The following is a 21,811-nucleotide window of genomic DNA, read 5'->3' as shown; positions in this document are numbered from 1 at the left end:
AATAATACAAATTTCAAACTATAAGGATTGTTAAGATAATTCCGCCTTTAGTTTTTGTGGCAGGTAGGGAAGAAGAACGAGACCTCAAAACCAAAGAAAAACACCAACAGACTCGGAACATTGATGTGCCACTATTAATGCAGTTAGGACAACCCCTACAAAAACAAAACAAAAAAAAAAAAAAAAAAAAAAAAAAAAAAAAAAAAAAAAAAAAGAAGAAGAAGAAGAAGAAGAAGAAGAAGAAGAAGAAAATGTGGTCCATGTTTTGGTATAAAACTCTCTACACATGACATATGGAATTTGTTTCCAATCTCTTCCCTCTATTTATGTTACTACCTAAAATCAAGATCCATTACAAAAAATTTAACTGTTTTGCCCGAGGAAAAGAGGAACAACCAAAGGAGGAAGCGAAGCACAGAACAAAGATGGTGAAAAATCTAGAAATTTTCTAGATATTAATTTGTGATTATGTGTTAATTTTAAGCAGTATATAACAATCACAATCAAACAATCAAGACAAATCGACACAACGATTTTACGTGAAAAAATCACAATTGTACACCTCCAATTGTGATAAAAAAATCACGGGCAATAGTCACAAAACAATCCACTAAGAAGATATAAAAGAATTACATATGTATACTCTCAATTACCTAGCGAATCCACGCCCGAATTGAACCAACCTCTTTGTGTCTCTTCCAACCCCGTCTTCACCTCGGAATTGTCTTGACACTTCAGAATCCACCAAAGCTTCATACTCAAATTCTTCAAAATCTACCGAAGAACAACTCTCTCTTTTGTGTAGATCAAACAAATAATCCTTTGATGTATACTCTTTAAACCATGAGTTGAATACTCAAACAAAATATCAAAGAAAATTAGCAAAATATCTCCAGGGATAAACCTTAATATCTAAAAAGAAGATCTGGAGAAGTAATCCTAGATTTGGACTGAAACACGTATTTATAGAAAACTGTCCCGCGATCTCCGCTCGAGCGTCAGATTGGCCGCTCGAGCGGACCTACGCTCGAGCGCGGAAAGTTCGACTCGAGTGGGAAAAAACAACATCCAGTATTTTTGCAGGCGAATAAACTTCTGGAACTCAGCATTCTCCGCTCGAGCGAGTGAATTTCCGCTCGAGCGGACAGGCAACTTGGAATGCATTTTTGCATTTTGTTTCGGGGGCGCTGCCCCTCGACCCCGCCGTGGCGCTGCCCCCTCGATCCCCGCGAGCTGACCGGGCAGCTCGATCCCCGTCATAATCAACGAAGTGGCAATCTATAAAGAATTAACATCACAAACTGCTCTACAAAGCATGATTCGGGTTGGATTCACATCTAACAACTCAAATCCTCACTAAAATAAAAATGCGAATAAAATTACAACACAAAGGAGTTTTATCAAACGGGATCACCAAAAATAAAACCTAACAGATGGCAAGCTTGAAACTCACAAGAAGGCTTTCCAGTTACTTTCCGGCCTCTGTCGGAAGTGGTTGGAGCCCAAGGGCTTTTGTCACTACTACAAGACCCTTGCAGAAGGTGAGTTCTAATTCACCATTTTATATGTGTGCGGGCACGGGCACAAAAAAAGTTTAGAAACATATAAACAATCACAGAATCAATCAATTTCTGTTTTTCTAAAATAAGATCCTCTAAGTGTATATATAGGGCCAATGTGTCCTATTCGACTCCGTCACACTTTAGAAAGGTGAAAAATTAAGATCTCTGGTCTTGATTTGTCCTAAAAAATGATATTGTCTGCAATAATTGGAAATGAGTCTCAATGGAATCAATGGCATAGCTCAAATAACAACAAACATTAACAACATTGTTCTAGTAGTTTGGGTTGCAATGCATAATTGCACTATTGGATAGTAACTGAATAGCAGTTACAAATTTTGTTGACATATTAAACAGTCAAAGTCTGAGAAAGAAGAGTGCGAGAAGGTGAGCGAAGCAGCAGAGTCTGTAAAAGAAGGGGCTAAAGAAGTGAGGAGGACCTGGGAATTCATGATAGACACTGCTAGCTCTGCTGCTGAGAGTGTAAGATTTTCTATTGTCAAAGCATTTTTTTTGTACTCAAATTGTTATTTTGTAGTGAACTAGAAAGTGAAATTATGGGCAATTAATTACTTCTTTTTTTTCTAGTTTATATATATTTGTTAAATGGTTGGTTGATCAGGTGACTAAAATGACAAAAGAAGTGAGTGAGAAAGTATCAGAAACAACAGAAAACATCACAGATGCAGCAAAGGGAACTGTCCAAAAAATCAAGGAAAAAGTCTCTGGCAACTGATTGTGATTCACCAACATTAACAACCATCTCTTCTCAAGATTTACTTGTATTAATACCTTTTTTTATTTTTGGCTTCTATTATTCATATTGTGATGTCATTACCATTTTGCTTTCGATTTTTGACTTTTCTTATTTTGACTATTTTCCTTTTCCTTCTCCTTTTCTTTTTCCTTTTCCAATAAAGGAAAAAGATAGGTTATTATTTTTTTTCTTGAATTTTTGTAAAATCTATACAGAATTATGTAACAGATTTGTATTTATTTATTTCAAATTAAAAGACATGTTGAGCAACTTATTGTTTTATAAATGACACTTTCACATTATTCTAAAGAGATTTTCTGCATAAATTTTTTGATTATTTTTATTGATAGTTATATATTTGTAATAAGTAACCACCAATTGCAATAAGACAATCACGATATAAATAAACTTTCATGCATGTTTTCATACTGATAAACACTCCCTAAGTACGAACTGGTGGTGTACCTTGGATCAAAAGTCCATTACATATAAGGTATGCTTTGATTTTTTTGGAGCTTAAAGCTTTTTCTATGGGGCCTTTTATATGTATAAAAAAATAATAAACATTTCAAAACATGGTTTTAATATGAATCAATATTTGAATATTTTTTAGTAGAATTAGATAAGGTAGTAATTTAAATTATTTTAATTTCGTATTGTTTAGTATAAGACTCATATTATGAGTGAGCTTGGTTTTGTTATGCAATGTTCATCAGCTAAGTGGGCACAAAGCTAACTTTGAATTAATTAATTTATTTTTAAACTCACATTAGTTCAACAAAATGGAATAAATAAACTCACCAATTTATTTTACCTGAAACAGACAAATAATCAAAGATGGCTCGTGAATAACAACATTTCTTGAATGAAAATATCAGAATTACCTAATTATATGCTATATTGAAAGGACACGAAAATGGACAAACAAAATGCAATAATACTAGAAATACGGAAATCATTCACAGAATGGGATACAAATCTCTCACAAGGGATGTGGCTCACATGTACCATTCACAGAATGGGATACAAATCTCTCACAATGGGTCAGAACATGGACTAATCTAACAAGATGAGGTAAAAGGGGGATTTATTAAAATTTCCCATCCCCTCTTATTTATTTATTTAATTATAATTAAGAATTACATTGAGAGCTTCATTCATGCTATTATTGAAACAAAGATCTAAAGTACAATTGAAAATTCTTGATCAGGAGGTGGAGCAGAATGTCCGACGCCAGGGCAATAACCTTGTGGAGTGGGTTGAAAAGCTTTCTAGCCAGCATGCCTGCCAGCTTCCTTATAGGGGGGTAGAGAAAAATGATCGTCACCAGGGCTACTACCTGTTGGAGTGAGTCGAAAAACTCTCTCACTAGCAAGCCTGCTAGCCCCCTTATAAGGGGATGGCTTAAAATGACCGTCGCCAGGGCTAGGGCTAAAAACTCTCTCACTAGCAAGCTTGCCAGCTCCATTGTAAGGGGGTGGCTTAAAATGACCAACGCCAGGGCTAGGGTTACTACCTGTTAGAGTGGGTCGAAAAAGTTGAAAAACTCTCTCACTAGCAAGCCTGCCAGCTCTATTGTAAGGGGGTGGCTTAAAATGACCGACGCCAGGGCTAGGGTTACTACTTGATAGAGTGGGTTGAAAAAGTTGAAAAACTCTCTCACTAGCAAGCCTGCCAGCTCCTTTGTAAGGGGGTGGCTTAAAATGACCGACGCCAGGGCTAGGGTTACTACTTGTTAGAGTGGGTCGAAAATTTTGAAAAACTCTCTCACTAACAAGCCTGCCAGCTCCCTTATAGGGGAATGAAGTAGAATGATCGGTGCCAGGGCTACTACCTGTTGAAGTGCGTCGAAAAGCTCTCTCACTAGCAAGCTTGCCAGCTCCCTTATTGAAGGATGGAGCAGAATGACCGACGCCAAGGCTATTACCCGGTGGAGTAGGCTGAAAAACTTTAGCACTAGCAAACTTGCCAGCTCCTTGATTGGGAGGTGAAGCAGAATGACCAATGCCAGGGCTATTACCCAATGAAGTGGGTAGAAAAGCTTTCGCACCAACAAACCTGCTAGCTCCTTGGTCGGGAGGTGGAGAAGGATGATGGACGGGGCAATTAGTTATTCGAGTGGGTTGAAAAGCTTCCTCACCAAAAAGCCTATCAGCTCCCTTATTAGGAGGCCCGCCAACACAAAGACTCTGGTATGGTGTTTTAGTTTGTATTTCTACATTCAATCGTGTTCCCTTAATTGACCTAACTCCATAAGAGAAGGTTATCTCAAGAAGAAAAACACAAGTGAACAAGACCTTGCTTTTGTCCATAACTAATGAGAAGTGAGTTTCAAAAGGAGGATAGGTTTGAAGATTATATTTTGAAGATTATATAGGCATATTTTAGAGAGTTAATAGCATCTTCAAAATAAATGTAAAAGATGTATTTTTTTTTTTTTTAAAACAATACTATATATAATCATATTTCTTACTTCTGTTTTTTTCCCTTTTTACTCAAAGACATAAGTGAGTGGATCCTATATGTATTTATGAATGTGAGCCACATTTATTTGAATAAGTATATATGTGCAAAAACTATTCACAGAATAGGACATAGACCTCTCACAATAGGTAGGTCTCACATGTAGGAGTAGGGCTCACATGTGTGAGACTCACCCCTTGTGAGAGATTTGTATCCCATTTTGTCAATGATTTTTGTGTTCCTAGTATTACTGCATTTATTTTATGTCTAAAAGTGAGAAAATGATGTGAGAAATTGAATTATATAATATTGTTCTTTCTTTTAGGGGCTGACTTATTTTGGAATTACATTTATAGTTCTTATTAGAGTAGAATGAGGAAAAATAATTAATTTGATCTTTCTATATTTATGAGAGAATACTGCATACTTGGAATTTATAATTATTTTTTGGGTCGAGTTTGGGCAGATCTAGAGGCTCGATGTTGGAGTTGGGTCAGGCTTGAATAGACACAAAGTCCCTTATTATGTAGTGTCAATCCAGCTCAAACCCGGCCTATTGTATGCCCACCCTTACTATTTGGGCTTGTGAGATTCACTATGGATCTTAAGATGATCAAAATCATTCATTTTATAGAATTTTGTGTGTATATCATTCATAAGAAAAACTAGATCGATCCGATAATTATAATATATTCAATTTATTGCATTTGTATCTAAATAAATGAATAATAAATACATTTTCAAAAATAGATCATTTATTTATTTGTAACAAACGTGATAAATTGAATAGATTAAGATTATTAAATTGATTTAAAAATTGTTTACCCAAAAAAAATTGATTTAAATTTTTTTTTCGCAAATGATATATACAAGAGATCTTACAAAATAAATAATTTAAATTATTGAAATAAACCCCATAATAAATATCCTGGATTTAAAAAACACCCTCCAATCCAAGTTATAGATGCTAAAAAAATTCAGTCCATTCAAAAAATTCTCAATTCCTATGACCTGAACGTCATGAATTTAATCTATTTTTCATAGGGCTGAGCAAGAAATCCGTAAAATCCGTAATCCGATCCAGTCCAGTCCAATCCGATAGGTTTGGATTGGTTTTTCGAATCCGTGGTTCGGTTCCGGATTGAAGAATTAAAAATCCGTAGTCCACGGATTGGTTCCGGATTGAAACTCACGGTTCCGGATTGGAACCGATCCGGACCGTATACAAATAGTCTATATTTTTATTATACATCCTCCCCCATAGTATCTTCTCTTATTCTATATAAAATCTAAACTCAAACCTAAACCTCGTATAATATCTTCTTTTATTACTTTTGTTTTTTAGTTTTTAGTTTTAATTTGTAATGATCTAAATACTTATGATGAAACTAGTTTTTTTATGATTGTTTAAATTCTAGAACATTATGTCGCTATTATAAAAAAATATGTTGCTATTGTAGAACTAATATGGCGCTATGTTTATATTTTTATAAAATTAAAGTATTATATATATATATTTTTTTTTTTTGTTATTTAATTATGTGAATCCGTGGTCCTAAACCGATCCAATCCGTGTTGAAATGGATTGGTTCGGATTGGTTCCAAGATTTAAACGGATCGGATTGGTTCCGATTTTTTAGGAACCGTAGATAACGGATTGGTTCTGGTTTTGTCCCAATCCGGTCCAATCCGGACCATGCTCACCCCTAATTTTTCAACCCTAAAAAAGAACGGCTATAAATCCAACAACCAGAAGGGTCTTATTTATAGTTCAAATAGTTAATAATATATAATCAAGGGAGATGTATTAGAATTTTTTTTTTAAGTATTTGTATTTTAATTATTCCATAAAATATTCTTCTATTTTAATAAGTCCTATTATTTGAATATTTGATCTACTAAATCCTAATTCTCATATTTAAAGTATTTTATGGACATTTCTACTCTTACAAATATTTTTTGAACGGTTAACAATTTAGTGATGTGAACATTCATATTTTACAATATGAATATTCATATTGACAGTGTGAACATTCACATTACGAAACATTCGCACTATAAATGTGAATATTATTAGGGATATTTTAGTAACTATGTCACTCATAGGACTTATTAGAATATAAGAAAATAATGTGAACTAAATGGAACATAAGTAAGTGAAAAGGGATTTATGAAAAAGTGTCCCATTATAGAATGTCATGCAATTTACCTCATAAGTCGGACATACCAGATAATTTTTTTTTTCTAATTTTTAGGTAAATTATATTAACAGTTTCTATAGTTTGAAACTTGTGTCACTTTAGCCACTGATCTTTCAATTGTGATATATTTAATATTGAATTTTGAATCTCGTTCTAAATAAGAACAATTGAAGACACTATTGCTTCATTTTAAAAAGCAAAGTCGTCAATTTGATAAAATATAAACTAGTTTGATAAAATAAATATAAAAAATTAGTTTTGAATTTTAAAAAATTATTTGTACTCACCAAAGATAAAATTGTATAAAAATAATAAATCTTTTACATTTTTTTTTTAATTTTTACCAAATTAATTTTTAATATGTATTTGGATGATGATTATGTAATGAGTGGTGTTTTTTGTTGATATTTTTGGATGGTTATCATATAATAGATGATTATGTTTGTTGTTAGAATCATGCTAGAAAACCCAAATAAATTATCAAATTTTCTACCAAACATCTCACATGGTTGTGCACCAATGTGAAAAGTTTGATAGAAAATTTGGTTATTTATTTTGGATCCATAACAATTTCCTTGTTGTTGATAGATATTTTTGGATAGTTATTATGTAATGGTTGGTTATTAGGCTTTTAATGTGTAATTGATATGTTTAATATAGGAAATCTTTTTAGTATTGAATTTTTTAATTTAATGGATTGGTTCAATAATGACATCAAAACTGTAACTATGTTTGACTTTTAAAAAAAATAAAAATTAATTTAACAAAATTAAATATAAAAAAATTATGCCTACCCTCCTAAAAGATAAAATTATATAAAAATAAGATCGAATTACACGAAACGTCCCTATAGTTTGAGATTTGTGTCACTTTGGTGCCTGACTTTTTAATTGTGACACTTTTGACTTTAAATTTTGAATCTTGTTCCAAATAAGAACAATCGAATATACTATTGCTCAATAGCAAAGTCATCAATTTGATAATATATAAACTAATTTGACAAAAATAAATGTCAAAAAAATATTTTTAAATTTTTTAAAATTATATATACTCACCAACGATAAAATTATGTAAAATTGATAAATCTTTTACACATTTATTTATTTTACCAAATTAACTTTTATTATGAGTTTGGATGATGATCATGTAATTGGTGGTTGTTTTTATTTTCATTAAATTAGTTTTTATTTTTTCAAAAGCCAAATATGGCAACAACTTTGATATCATTATTAAAGCAATCCATTAAATCAAAAATCCAAAACTAAAAACATTTCATATATTAAATATATTGATTACATATTAAAAGTCTAATAACTATCCATTACATGATCATCATCGAAACATATAATAAAAATTAATTTGGTAAAAAAAAATAAATGTGTAAAAGATTTATCAATTTTACTTAATTTTATCTTTAGTGGATAGAAATAATTTTTAAAATTTTTAAAAAAAAAATTTGACATTTATTTTCGTCAAATTAGTTTATATTTTATCAAATTAACGACTTTGCCCTTAAAATTAAGCAATGATATCTTCAATTGTCCTTATTTGGAACAAGATTTAAAATTTAGGATCAAATGTGTCACAATTGAAAAGTTAGGGACCAAAGTGAAACAAGACCCAAACTATAGGGACTGATAGTGTAATTCACCCTAAAATAATGTGTTTTTAATTTTTTTTACCAATTTAATTTTTAATTTCTTAGAGAAAAAAAAATTGAAAATTCTGAAAACCAAGCTAAACAAACATCATTCATTAAAAAAAAAAAAGTCATTACATTTAACATAAGATATAAGTTAACCAACACAAAATAAGTTGTATAATGATATTGCACTTGAAATAAACCATTTGCAAATGAAATATCTTTTATTGTTCTTATTTGAAATAAGATTCAAAATTCAGAATCAAATATATCATAATTAAAAAATCAAAGACTAAAATGGCACAAATCTCAAACTATAAATGTTGTTTGTGTGATTGGCATTTTAATTTTTGTGGCAGGTAGGGAAGAAGAACGAGACCTCAAAACCAAAGAAAAACACCAACAGACTCGGAACATTGATGTGCCACTTTTAATGCAGTTAGGACAACCCCAAAAAAAAACAGAGAAAATGTGGTCCATGTTTTGGCATAAAACTCTCTGCACATGACATATGGAATTTGTTTCCAATCTCTTCCCTCTATTTATGTTACTACCTAAAATCAAGATCCATTACAAAAATTTTAACTGTTTTGGCCAAGGAAAAGAGGAACAACCAAAGGAGGAAGCGAAGCACAGAACAAAGATGGCAAGCTTGAAACTCACAGCAAGGCTTTCCAGTTACTTTCCGGCCTCTGTCGGAAGTGGTTGGAGCCCAAGGGCTTTTGTCACTGCTACAAGACCCTTGCAGAAGGTGAGTACTAATTCACCATTTTATATGTGTGCGGGCACGGGCACAAAAAAAGTTCAGAAACATATAAACGATCACAGAATCAATCAATTTCTGTTTTTCTAAAATAAGATCCTCTAAAGTGTATATATAGGGCCAATGTGCCCTATTCGACTCCGTCACACTTTAGAAAGGTGAAAAATTGAGATCTCTGGTCTTGATTTATCCTAAAAAATGATATTGTCTGCAATAATTGGAAATGAGTCTCAATGGAATCAATAGCAAAGCTCAAATAACAACAAACATTAACAAAATTGTTCTAGTAGTTTGGGTTGCAATGCATAATTGCACTGTTGGATAGTAACTGAAAAACAGTTACAAATTTTGTTGACATATCAAACAGTCAAAGTCTGAGAAAGAAGAGTGCGAGAAGGTGACCGAAGCAGCAGAGTCTGTAAAAGAAGGGGCTAAAGAAGTGAGGAAGACCTGCGAATTCATGAGAGACACTGCTAGCTCTGCTGCTGAGAGTGTATGAGTTTCTATTGTCAAAGCATTTTTTTTGCACTCAAATTGTTATTTTGTAGTGAACTAGAAAGTGAAATTATGTGCAATTAATTACTTCTTTTTTTTCTAGTTTATATATATTTGTTAAATGGTTGGTTGATCAGGTGACTAAAATGACAAAAGAAGTGAGTGAGAAAGTATCAGAAACAACAGAAAACATCACAGATGCAGCAAAGGGAACTGTCCAAAAAATCAAGGAAAAAGTCTCTGGCAAGTGATTGTGATTCACCAACATTAACAACCATCTCTTCTCAAGATTTACTTGTATTAATACCTTTTTTATTTTTTATTTTTGGCTTCTATTATTCATATTGTGATGTCATTCCCATTAATCTTATTGACTTTTCTTATTTTGACTATTTTCCTTTTCCTTTTCTTTTCCAATAAAGGAAAGAGATAGGTTATTATATTTTTTCTTGAATTTTTGTAAAATCTATACAGAATTATGTAACAGATTTGTATTTATTTATTTCAAATTAAAAGACATGTTGAAGCAACTTATTGTTTTATAAATGACACTTCCACATTATTCTGAAGAGATTTTCTGCATAAATTTTTTGATTATTTTTATTGATATATATATTTGTAACAAGTAATCACCAATGCAATAAGACAATCACGATATAAATAAACTTTCATGCATGTTTTCATACTGATAAACACTCCCTAACTACGAACTGGTAGTGTACCTTGGATCAAAATTCCACTACATATAAGGTATGCTTTGATTTTTTCCAAGCTTAAAGCTTTTTCTATGGGGCCTTCTATATATATAAAAAAATAATAAACCTTTGCACACATGGTTTTAATATGAATCAATATTTGAATATTTTTTAGTAGAATTAGAAAAGGTAGTAATTTAAATTTTTTTAATTTCGTATTGTTTAGTATAAAACTCATGTTATGAGTGAGCTTGGTTTTGTTATGCAATGTTCATCAGCTAAGTGGGCACAAGGCTAACTTTGAATTAATTAATTTATTCTTAAACTCACATTAGTTCAACAAAATGGAATAAATAAACTCACCAATTTATTTTACCTGAAACAGACAAATAATCAAAGATGGCTCATGAATATAACAACATTTCTTGAATGAAAAATATCAGAATTACCTAATTATATGCTATATTGAAAGGACACGAAAATGGATGAACAATATGCAGTAATATTAAGAATACAGAAATCATTCCCATTCGATACAGAAATCATTCACAGAATGGGAGACAAATCTCTCACAAGGGATGTGGCTCACATGTACCATTCACAGAATGGGATACAAATCTCTCACAATGGGTGGGAACATGGACTAATCTAACAAAATGAGGTAAAAATGTTTATCTACTGTTAAATTCTATGGCATACTAATGACAGTCTACTGAATTAATAATAAGAAAAATGTTTTAGACCACTAATTTGGGACCCTTAATGCATCTTTAATGACGTGGATTGAAATCACGTAAGAGGCCAGATCCACGTCGGCCACTCTCCTCTCCTTCATTTATCTCTCTTTTCTTTCTCTTTCATCTTTGCCAAAATAGAGTGTTGGTTCGTGTCGTGTCTTGTCTCTCTCTTCTCTTTCCCTCCTCTCTTCCTAATGGTGGACAACTTCTCTCACCAACGACGATTGATCTACTCTATTGTGTCTTGCTGACTCTCTCTTTCTCTCTACCCCCTCCCTCCCTCGAGACCAACGATCTACTCCTACAAGACCAACGATAATATACATATGCATGTATTTATATGCGAATTGATTTAGAGCTTGCTTGCGTATAACTTCCATTTTACAAATGGATTTAGGGCTTCTAAGAGAGAAAATCTCAAAAACTTTGAAATCTATATAAATTTATTATACATTCTAATTTCACACATTTAAATACATTTTTGGGGGTACATTTTTTTTAGAATAAAGATTTTGTTTTTAATTTTTTGTATTTATTTTTGATAAAATTGCATACAAATGGGACGAAGCATAAATAATTGTAAAAATGTGAAATATTAAGGGCAAAATAATAATTTCACCAGTTTGTATACTGTCCAGCTATACTACAATTATTTTTTATTCTCTCATTTTTTTTGCAAAAACACTATAAATCTACCCTTATCAATCCAAAATGTACTAGAAAATGAAATCAATTATTCAAATTCATTTTACTCATTGAACCCACACTTCATCAATTTAATCTCCAATACACAAATTCATTCGGGATAACTTGTGAACTCCTAAAAGTGGATTTGGAAGGATTTTCAAACTATAATTCTACCCACACATTCCACTATCATATGTTTGGATAGGGTTTTCAAATTATATTTCCACAACAAACAGAAAACTCTGTGTCAGATGGAATTTTCAATTTTTTTTTTTTAAAAAAATTTGGCCTAACTGATCGTCCCACCGGTTGTCACGACCCGTCCCCGTACCCAAGGGTTAAGTATCGTGATGGCCAGTAACTGAGGTTACCTCTGGCCAATTCTTAAACAAATTAATAAACACAAGCGGAAGTAATATTTAAATGAGGGTACCAAAATAATCATCGGAGTTTCTATTTTTTTTACAAAATGTATTGACCAAAAATGCCGATATTTACATATAAACATATCATAAAAGTGTTGTGTGTGTCTATTCCACAGCCCCGCGTCTAAGACTTTCCAAAAGCTATTTCTGAAGTGCGTTGTTTCTTGAAAATTGATAAACAACTATAAGCACATGGCAGAGTGAAAAATATTATACCAAGTGTATAAGGGACATGAAATAACCATGGATAGTTAGTTAGGCCAAAACATTTATATAAATCATTTAAGTGACAGAAACTGAAATACAGAAATTATGTAAATAAATAATCATAACCATGGTACATAACAAAATAGAACAGAGGTCACAAGAGTGACAGTCAGAACAGAGGTACGGACTTAAGAGGTGGCTCGTACGGACTATAGAGGTGGCTCCCACAATAGTGTAGTACTTATCTTCCGTACAGCACTTTATTCCACACAGAACAGAGGTCAATGGAGGATCACAAAGTGGTCAAACAAAGGTCAATGGTTATTTAAGTCCCCCAAGGCATGGGACTCCCGTGGTGGTACTTACAAAACATAATTGTTTATAAAGTTATAGACAAATATTCTTTAAAAGTAAAACAACCATATCCATAAGTTTCATTTTAAACAAATAGGGTTCAGAACATAATCCACGTAACTGAAATAATAATATAATTTATAATAATTTATAAAACATAATTTGTATAAAATAAATATGATAAGTTAAAACATACGTAAAATACATTACGATGGTTCAAAATATAATATAACTCATCTTAACTTTAATATCTTAATCTTTCTTTTCACTACCAAAAATCCTTTCAACTTCTATTATTTTTCCTACCTTCTCTCATTTCTTTCTCCTTCATTCTCTCTTCTTTCTTTCCTTCCTTTCTTTTTTTCTTTTCTTGTTTCACAGCAACTACTCCTTTTATACTAAAAGTTTAATGCTTGTTCTCCAAGGTTTAGGCGACACGTAGTGTTCCTATATCACAACACAGGGGCTTATCCTTTCAACGGATAAGTTGAAATAGTTACTTAGGCCTCGTTTGGCAAGAGGTTATTTTAGTCAATTAATCAAAAAATTATTAAATTAGTTAAAAAGCCAACAATTCATACCAAAAAGTCAAAGATTCTCTTTTCTTTCTACTTTTTGCACATCTTTTCGTAATTAGCCAAAAAGTCATCCCAAACATACAAGTTTTTTTTTACCTACCTTTATAGCCAAATAGCCAAAAAGTTACTAAATTAGCATGTTCCCAAACGAGGCCTTAATTATTTTTAAGCCTAAATCTTTAACTAATTATATTATTTTACAAAATTATTTATAATAATACAAAATAAATTATATAGTTTTTCAATTATAATTAAATAAGATTAGTATAAATTTTACAGAATAATTAAAAATTGGAGTTGTTACACCGGTTTTTCGTCCGGTTGACCAGAACAGTGCAATTTTTTTTTTTGCAATTGACACATGTTAATTTTTATATATTCAAAAAAAATATTTTATGAATTTTTTAAAAAAATTTACAAGTTTTAATAGAATTTTGAGTTATGTGTTTGGCTATGAGTTGTAAGTTTTTGTATTAAATATCATATGTCACATCAAAAATTCCTTACTCAATTCAAAACTCTTTCAAAACTCATTCACTAAATAAATTTTTCACACTCAAATTATAATTTTAAAACTCACAAATTCAAAAATCTCAAATCATATTTAAAAAGTTCTACCAATTGCTACCAATATTTTTCTTTTTACAAATCTTCCAACTACTTTCCATTTTCCTACAGTTTTCCCTTATTCTTTTTTTAATTTTTCTTTAACAACTTATTTGAACTATTATTATTATTATTATTATTTTCTTCTAATAACTCAAAATCACAAATCATTTCATTGCCAAAAAAATTTCTTTATTTATTCCATCAATAAAAAAAGGGAGATACTGAAAACTCAAGAATTTCGACCTTCCAAACATGCCCTTATTCATGTACTTAATAACATGCAGCCAAACAGAGCAGTTCCGGTTCCACTGTGAAAACCCTACACGACGCTGAGTCTGAATTTTCCGATCAGAAGGGGGAAAAAGCGCGGGAAAATGGCGGCGGCGAGGGCTGCTGGTTCGGGACTGGTCCTCGCTCGTCCAGTGACTTTCGTGACCGGAAACGCCAAGAAGCTCGAAGAAGTCAGAGCCATCTTGGGCGATTCCATTCCCTTTCGCTCCATCAAGCTCGACTGTAGACCCTCTCTCTCTCTCTCTCTCTCTCTCTAGATTCATCTTTATATTTCTTGCCCAATTTGGTGTTTTGGTTTTTTTTTTTTTCCCCCTACAGTGCCAGAACTACAAGGAGAGCCTGAAGACATCTCCAAAGAAAAGGCTCGATTGGCTGCAAAACGGGTTTTTTTTTTTTTTTTTTTTAATGTCACTCTTTCTTTCTCTGTCTTCACATATAGATAAAAGTTTGAATCTTGTTCTTCTTCTTCTTGAGAAGGTGAATGGGCCAGTGCTGGTGGAAGACACCTGCCTCTGTTTCAATGCCCTTAAGGGTCTCCCAGGTATTATTACATACAACACTCACATTATTTAATTTTTGTGTTTTAATTATAAACTCTCTCTCTGGTGCTTGATGACAATCTGTTTGATTGTTTGAAACTATTTTGCAGGGCCTTACATGTAAGTTTGTTTGTTTCATGGTTGTCCTTCCCTTGAGGTGAAATGAAACTTTGTTTTCTTCTATATACTACAATTGTTGTCTTATTGATTTATTGTATATTGTTCATTATTATTATTATGAATCATGGTGATAACTTGTGTAATGTTAAAGGTTAAATCATGGAACATTGTGTAATTTGATCGAGAAAAGGGTCAACCATCCTAATTTGTCTTTCCTTGGAAATAAATATAAGTGTCATTTGGCATTTGAGGAAAAACAAAATTTCATGAAATTAACATGAAATCTCAGTTAGTACTTGCTGTTCTAATTGAATTAAAGAAATTTCAGCTGGTAGTATGTTCGGGAAGATGTTGTTTCGTTACAAGTGTGAAAGTAAACCCCTTGTTTGATTACTTGTTAATTTATTTTTTTTGGGAAAAGCGAAAGTATGTGTTGCTTTGCTTCCACATACAATAGAAGTAATTCCAATAATGCTGATCAAATAGTGCATGAACTTCACTTGTATCCTTGTTTAAGCATGAGCGGTCCGCAAGATAACAGGGAAGAGTCTCCCGCCAACAAAACAAGTGTCAAGAGCTAAAATGCATTGTTTCTATTGCTTCAAATCAGCTGTTAAATGATTTTAATTTAATTTTCAGTCCACATGAAGCTTAATTTTAATCAAATGAAATTCAACATCCTCTTTTCATATATTGATGTTGAGGGAATCCATGAATTATTATTCTTCCTCTAAGCATGGAGGCTTTTCTACCACTGTGAGAAGGTTAATGTGATACTTTTATCTAGATTGCTTCCCTATTGCAAGAACAACTTTCCAAGTTCTTTGAACCCTTTTTCTATTCGTTGGAAAGACTTTGGCTGTGTTTGGTTATGATGAAGTAGTGGAAACTGCAAGAAAGGGAAAATTTTATTTTTTTTTCCATGTTTGTTTAGCAGGAGTATGGTGAAAAATGTAAGAATGTTAATTTTTTTTTACAACCCATAACAACATGGCAAGCTTGGCTTTCAATTCTTGCAAAAAATACATTTTTCTTTCACTTTACTTTCTATCACTTTCACTTTGCATCATATTTTTTACTCTAATCAAATGGATCCTTAAGGATCTCAATTAATGTACAAATTTCAAAACCATAAGTGGAGTAATAGTCTAGTGTATCCTGTGGCCAACCCAGGTTTGTGAAATTCTACAAGGGGAGGAGGTGATAATGTTAACGAGCATTGTGCAGGTAGTATTACTTTTAATTTCTTTTGCAAGTGTAATCATATTTGCAAACTAGTTTCTCTTTCCTTTTCCTTCTTTATATTATTCACTATTTTGTCACTTTTGATTTCTTATCTGAACATTCAAATTTTTACACCACTAATTTTGACCTAGCAAACTATGCTTTTGTTTTTACACCACTAATTAGTCCCCAGCCAAATTGTTTTTTATCTTGCTGCTACTTCTTAAGGGGCTAGCAGACAGTTATTATTTGAGCAACTCGTTTCACCTTCCATTAAAAACATGGACTTCCGCCAAATAATTTTTTGCAATGTTCTGTGTACTTTTTTGGCTTATTGTGGGAGAAAAGAGGTGATCTGATTAATAAACCTATTACTAAAACAATTCTATTTTTCATGCGAAATAGTTTTTATTTCAATAATCTTCTCAAATGCACAAACTCCCACAAACATAATGGAGTTGCTTGTGAATTTTCAGTGGTTAAAATTCTTACCTGTAACCTTTGAGGTTGTGGCTTTGAATTTGAGGGAAGCCACTTTATAGGTTAGGTCTGTATCTAGTCTACCCCTTCAAAACCCCCATTAATGCGGGCTAAACTGAGTGTACTTGTTTTTGTTTCAACCTTATCAATTCCTTAAGAGCGATGGGCATGATACAAAAAATCAAGAGTGGATAAGAAAGGCCTTGCATTAGTTGTTCTTGATTGTGTCATGCAGAGCTCTACCGGGATAGATAAACTGTGGTCAGCAGAGAAGAAACATTACCATTCAAACAACAGTGTGGTTGACAGGGGGAAAATGTTACCAATCTGACGTTAGTTTATCAGGCTAAACTTATTGCTTTTAATTCTATGACTTGTTCTCAAAATCTTTGTACTTTGTGGTGGACGGGACTTATTTTTCCATATTTGTTGCATATCATCATTTGTAATTTTGTTTTGCTTGCTCTAATAGGTATATTTTCTTTGACCTTTAAATATTCTTTTTATTCATAATGTATTGAATGCTAGTGTGACTTACTACCTTGCATATATGTTATTGTCATTTTTCTTACTGAGGAATTTAAGCTACATGGATTTGTATAAATTAGTTGTTCAGTAGTAGGTTTTCATTGAATATATTAGACTAAACATGATATTATTGTGGGTTGATAATTGTTATTTGAATATGAGAAAATCTCTTATGATCAAATTGTTTAACACTTACAGTGGAAAATTATATGTGAATGTTGTTCTTTCTTGATAAACCTACAGAAAATGTTATTACCCTACTGTTCATTCTGATTTAATTCTGCATCTCCTCTTTATGGTCCTAACATTCCTCTCGTTTTTGCTTTCTTGTGGACGTCAAATTGGAAAACTAAACCAAGCAGCAAGTGGTTTTTGGAGAAGATTGGTCATGAAGGTTGCTTTTTTTTTTCTTTGCTTTGTTTTCTGCTTTTCTGCCTTCATATCCTTTGATATTCACATCTATGCCTCCCCTTTTTTGTTTGTTCCTAATGCCTCTTGTCATTTTGTCTAGGTCTGAACAATTTGTTAATGGCATATGAGGATAAATCAGCCTATGCTCTGTGTGTATTTTCTCTTGCTCTTGGTCCAGAGATAGAGCCAATAACCTTTATGGGGAAAACTCCGGTAAGATTATGTGCTTGCTCTTTTCTTAAAATTATAGTAATAATGGCTGTTTCCGGAGTTATGAGCACTCAGACTTTGGATGTGCTCATTATGAATGTGAATGCGTGCATGTATGTATTCATGTTTAGATCTGTTCATATATATGAAAAATGTGATATGACAGTTATAATTTATTGTAACAAATAATAGACTACAGTTGAACTAGCATTAAGTTTACAGCACATATTAACTATGTGAAATTTATTTCTTCACTTGAGCACCAATTTGGCCCAACTATAAAAGTTCGATTGGCACATGGCTGGATAAGTTCTACTAACAGCAAACTTGTTATGTGAAGGCATTTGCAGCATGTATAAATTATATCCTTTGAAGCATGTGTTAATTTGAACTTGGATTAGAATGTCTATATTTATGCAGCAGTTCTGGTTTTATACTAATGTAGGACGAGTAGGGGTTGCACTCTCCAACTAGCAGCAATCCCGATAATAATATATGGTAGCCAAAAACCTAGGCTTTTGGGCTGATTTTAATTGGGTTTTATGGCTGAATGTTTAGTAACACATATTAGGGTTTGTATGGCATAATAAAGGGGTAAGGGTTTCAACATGAAAAATTGGGATTTTTTGGCACTTTTTAGAGGCTGTTCTGGGTGCTGTGAATTGTAGACAAGAACATTAACTTTGCGGATTTTGCAGAAAAAATAAAGAAGAAAACTAGGAATCACTTTGGGAATCCCCGAGGCATCACACAATCCATAGAAGAGCGTCAAAAGGTTCAAAAAAATCTCGAAAATATGTTCTCTATTAAATATAGACTATGGAAACTTCCTACACTGACTAGGACTGAGATGCAACAAAACTATTGAACTTTTAAGAAACCACTAAACTTTTGACTTCTAGAATGTATCTAATACCAAATAAGAATTAATTAAATAATTTGACCCACAAGGCCACTCATAGGCGACCACCCTTGATATATAAAATACCTGCCAACTGGTTGATTGGTGTGGTGCCTATACGATGTGTCATGCACTGAATGGAATTCACAAGAGGCCCTTTGTGTGGATCAATGGTCTAGAGTTCACTTCCATATTGAATTTACTAGAGTCAGACCATACCAGAAACCTAGAACTACTTTTGAACGACTCCTCTCCAATGTTTCCATGTTTTGAGGGAGAAATTGGAAGAAAGCCAGACTTATGATGTAGACATTTAAAATAAATAATAATAATAATTTTTTTTTAAAATACCTACAAAAAAAGGGAACAAAATGCACTATATGTGATCCGCTTTAAGGGAAAATATATCAAGCTATCCTTAGAATTAGTAGTCTTGAAGTTTTGCAAAACATAAAGGTTAACATAAATTTCCCTGAAACTACGAGGCAGCCTGGGAAAATTATCTTCTAACAAAGACCAGCTGTGATTTATATTTACTGTAACTTTATGCTTTAACTAAGAGAAGATAATACCATGGACACCATGAGTAATCTACAAGGGCTAATAAAAACATTTGCTGCTAGTTCTTTCTTTCCCCCCTCCCCCGCAACACACACACACACACACACACACACGGCAAGATCTTTGCACTACTGTTTACAATTTTTATTTTCTGTTTAGCATGATCTGTAATTGTTTTATCATTTTGTACTTTTTGAAAATGGGAAATTGTACTTGTATGTAAAATTGGAATCTCAAATGTGCCCTTTTACTCAAATTATTAGCACTGACATTTGACTTGAGTTTGACATTATAGGGGAAGATAGTTCCTCCAAGAGGACCCAATGATTTTGGATGGGATCCAATCTTTCAACCCGATGGTTATGATCAGACGTAATCCTTGTCTCATTTCACTCTACCTTTTTAGTTTACTCGGTGGTATATTCTATATGCTAACACAAGTACAAGAAGCTAATTGTGTTGTTTTTGACTTTCTTTTGTAGTTACGCTGAATTGCCTAAAGAAGAAAAGAACAAGATTTCTCACCGCTCCAGAGCTCTTTCATTAGTGAGGTCCCATTTTGCCCAGGCTGAGTATGCGTTCCAGATGGACCCCTCTTTCTAATGGTGAGTGAGCTATATGGTTTTTTGTCTTGCCCACCATAATAGGTTTATGAACAATTGCAAGATCCTCTCTAAACAATGTCGGTGCTTCCATTTTTTCTCTAATGTTCTGTCAAGAAAAGGATGCTTTTGCTTATTTTGTGGGTATAATCGATAGAGGTGAAAAAATATTTGATGTTTGACAACCTGATTGAAGTTCGATAAAACTGTTATTTTACTATTATACTTTCTAACTGTAGATTTAGAAGTTATTCCGACTTTAGAAACTGAATATTACGATTCAAAAGAAAAAAAAAAAAAAAAAAAACCTGTGTGATCAGTGTAAACTGTACTATCTAATTAATGGATGTTTGTTCACCAGTAAATTTACTGCCTCTGTTTATTCTCACCGACATTGGTCTATTTTATTCATATTCATATTGGTGGTATGCCAGAATAAATTTACATTTTTTTCCCCTGTTTTTCCCCCAGATTTTCTTTTTAAGCCCCAAATGCCCAGAAATGAGTTTCCCATTTCTAGTGGTATGGTCTGGATTACATGGGTCCCGTTTGGTAGAGCTGTGAGAAAGTGATTATAACTTATAGCCTAACAGCTTATAGCTTATAGCTATGAACATAAGCTGATTTTTGACATATAAATAAAGTTTCTCCTCCCCCACTTAAAGAATAAGTTGATTTTTGACTTATAAAAAGCTATAAGCTGTATTGTTAAGCTGAACCAACTACATCAAAATAGCATAAGTTAAGCTAAAAGCTAAAATAAGCCCCTACCAAACAGGGTCATGGTTGAGTATCAAAAAAATAAAATAAAATACATTGATCTCAAGTTGTAAGGATCAAAAAATGGTCACAAGCTATAGCCATTTGCAACATGTAGGAAGATAAATAGAAGTCAATAGAAGTATATTGCGGAGGAAAAATCATTGTATTCTTTTGCAGTAATGCACCTACAGCCCTAAGAGCCACCACCACAAATAGGGCAGGTGACAAGTTGAGCCGAGTTTTGGTGTGTTCACCGAACATTTAAATAAATAAAAAACTAAATTAATAAAAATTAATTTATAAATCTTTGTGTTCATGGGCCTATATGAACCAAGTTTGATTGTATTTAAGTTAGGCTCGATTATTAAATTGAGCCTAGAAGTTTGGCTTAAGCACAGGTGTGGGATGTTGGGTTGGGCTGGATTGGGGTTTAAATAGTCACAAAAATACAAAATAGGTTTTTTAGTCTTAGGCTAAAATAATCAAAAAGTCAAAAAGTCAACACACGTCCCAAATGAAACCTAAGCTTATGTATTTAGTGAATGAACCGAACTGAAGCAAGCTTTAAAGGAGCCGGGCTTGCTACTGATGAGTAACTTTGTTCGTTGCAATCCTAGCCACATTCACGAGACCCCATGCATATAGCAGGATGGCCCAGGAGAATACCTTCTGCCATACAGGGTGCTTGAATTTCCACACCCCCAGAAAGTACATGTTCCCAAACTAATGATCCAAGTTGAAGCAATTGAGTAAAATTTCTGATAATTATTATTCCTTTTTTCCATTTATCACAAGATCCAATTGAAACCTTATAGCTCTTGAGGTCTCTGTCTGTCTTCTTTTTTGACATTCAAATCCATGTTATGGTGACTTGTATTAAATGTGCTAACAGTACACATGTTTGTACCAACCCTAACCCACTGAAAGCCATCAATGCCACAACCAAATGGTTGAACATTGAAGGTGGATTGAGAGTGACAACTCCAATTGGGTTCATGTTCAACACA

At 32.7% G+C, this 21,811-nt stretch overlaps 2 protein-coding genes across 2 annotated transcripts; both read left to right on the top strand.

Annotated features, from left to right (window-relative positions):
* Positions 1-9,085: 9,085 nt before the first annotated feature.
* On the top strand, positions 9,086-10,267 carry LOC114265886 (uncharacterized). Its single transcript, XM_028206766.2, has 3 exons — positions 9,086-9,376; positions 9,756-9,881; positions 10,021-10,267. The coding sequence occupies exons 1-3, from the start codon at positions 9,137-9,139 to the stop codon at positions 10,132-10,134; spliced, it is 480 nt and encodes a 159-aa protein (XP_028062567.2). The 5' UTR covers positions 9,086-9,136; the 3' UTR covers positions 10,135-10,267.
* A 4,128-nt stretch (positions 10,268-14,395) lies between these two features.
* LOC114268387 (Inosine triphosphate pyrophosphatase family protein) lies at positions 14,396-20,262 on the top strand. Its single transcript, XM_082875318.1, has 8 exons — positions 14,396-14,688; positions 14,785-14,849; positions 14,944-15,007; positions 15,116-15,125; positions 17,720-17,751; positions 17,869-17,981; positions 19,736-19,812; positions 19,923-20,262. Exons 1-8 carry the CDS (start codon positions 14,550-14,552, stop codon positions 20,041-20,043), a joined length of 621 nt encoding a protein of 206 aa, XP_082731444.1. The 5' UTR covers positions 14,396-14,549; the 3' UTR covers positions 20,044-20,262.
* The last annotated feature ends 1,549 nt before the right edge of the window (positions 20,263-21,811 follow it).

The sequence above is a fragment of the Camellia sinensis genome, chromosome 6 (assembly GCF_055761805.1).
Source record: "Camellia sinensis isolate YWXY chromosome 6, ASM5576180v1, whole genome shotgun sequence".
Lineage (NCBI taxonomy): Eukaryota > Viridiplantae > Streptophyta > Magnoliopsida > Ericales > Theaceae > Camellia > Camellia sinensis.
This window is presented reverse-complemented; position numbering and strand designations above follow the sequence as displayed.

Coding starts and splice junctions, on each gene's coding strand:
- LOC114268387 (XM_082875318.1), top strand. CDS start 14,550: ATGGCGGCGGCGAGGGCTGCTGGTTCGGGACTGGTCCTCGCTCGTCCA. Junction 17,752..17,868: donor GGAGAAGATTGGTCATGAAG/GTTGCTTTTTTT, acceptor CATTTTGTCTAG/GTCTGAACAATTTGTTAATG. Junction 17,982..19,735: donor CCTTTATGGGGAAAACTCCG/GTAAGATTATGT, acceptor TTGACATTATAG/GGGAAGATAGTTCCTCCAAG.
- LOC114265886 (XM_028206766.2), top strand. CDS start 9,137: ATGGAATTTGTTTCCAATCTCTTCCCTCTATTTATGTTACTACCTAAA. Junction 9,377..9,755: donor CTACAAGACCCTTGCAGAAG/GTGAGTACTAAT, acceptor CATATCAAACAG/TCAAAGTCTGAGAAAGAAGA. Junction 9,882..10,020: donor CTAGCTCTGCTGCTGAGAGT/GTATGAGTTTCT, acceptor TTGGTTGATCAG/GTGACTAAAATGACAAAAGA.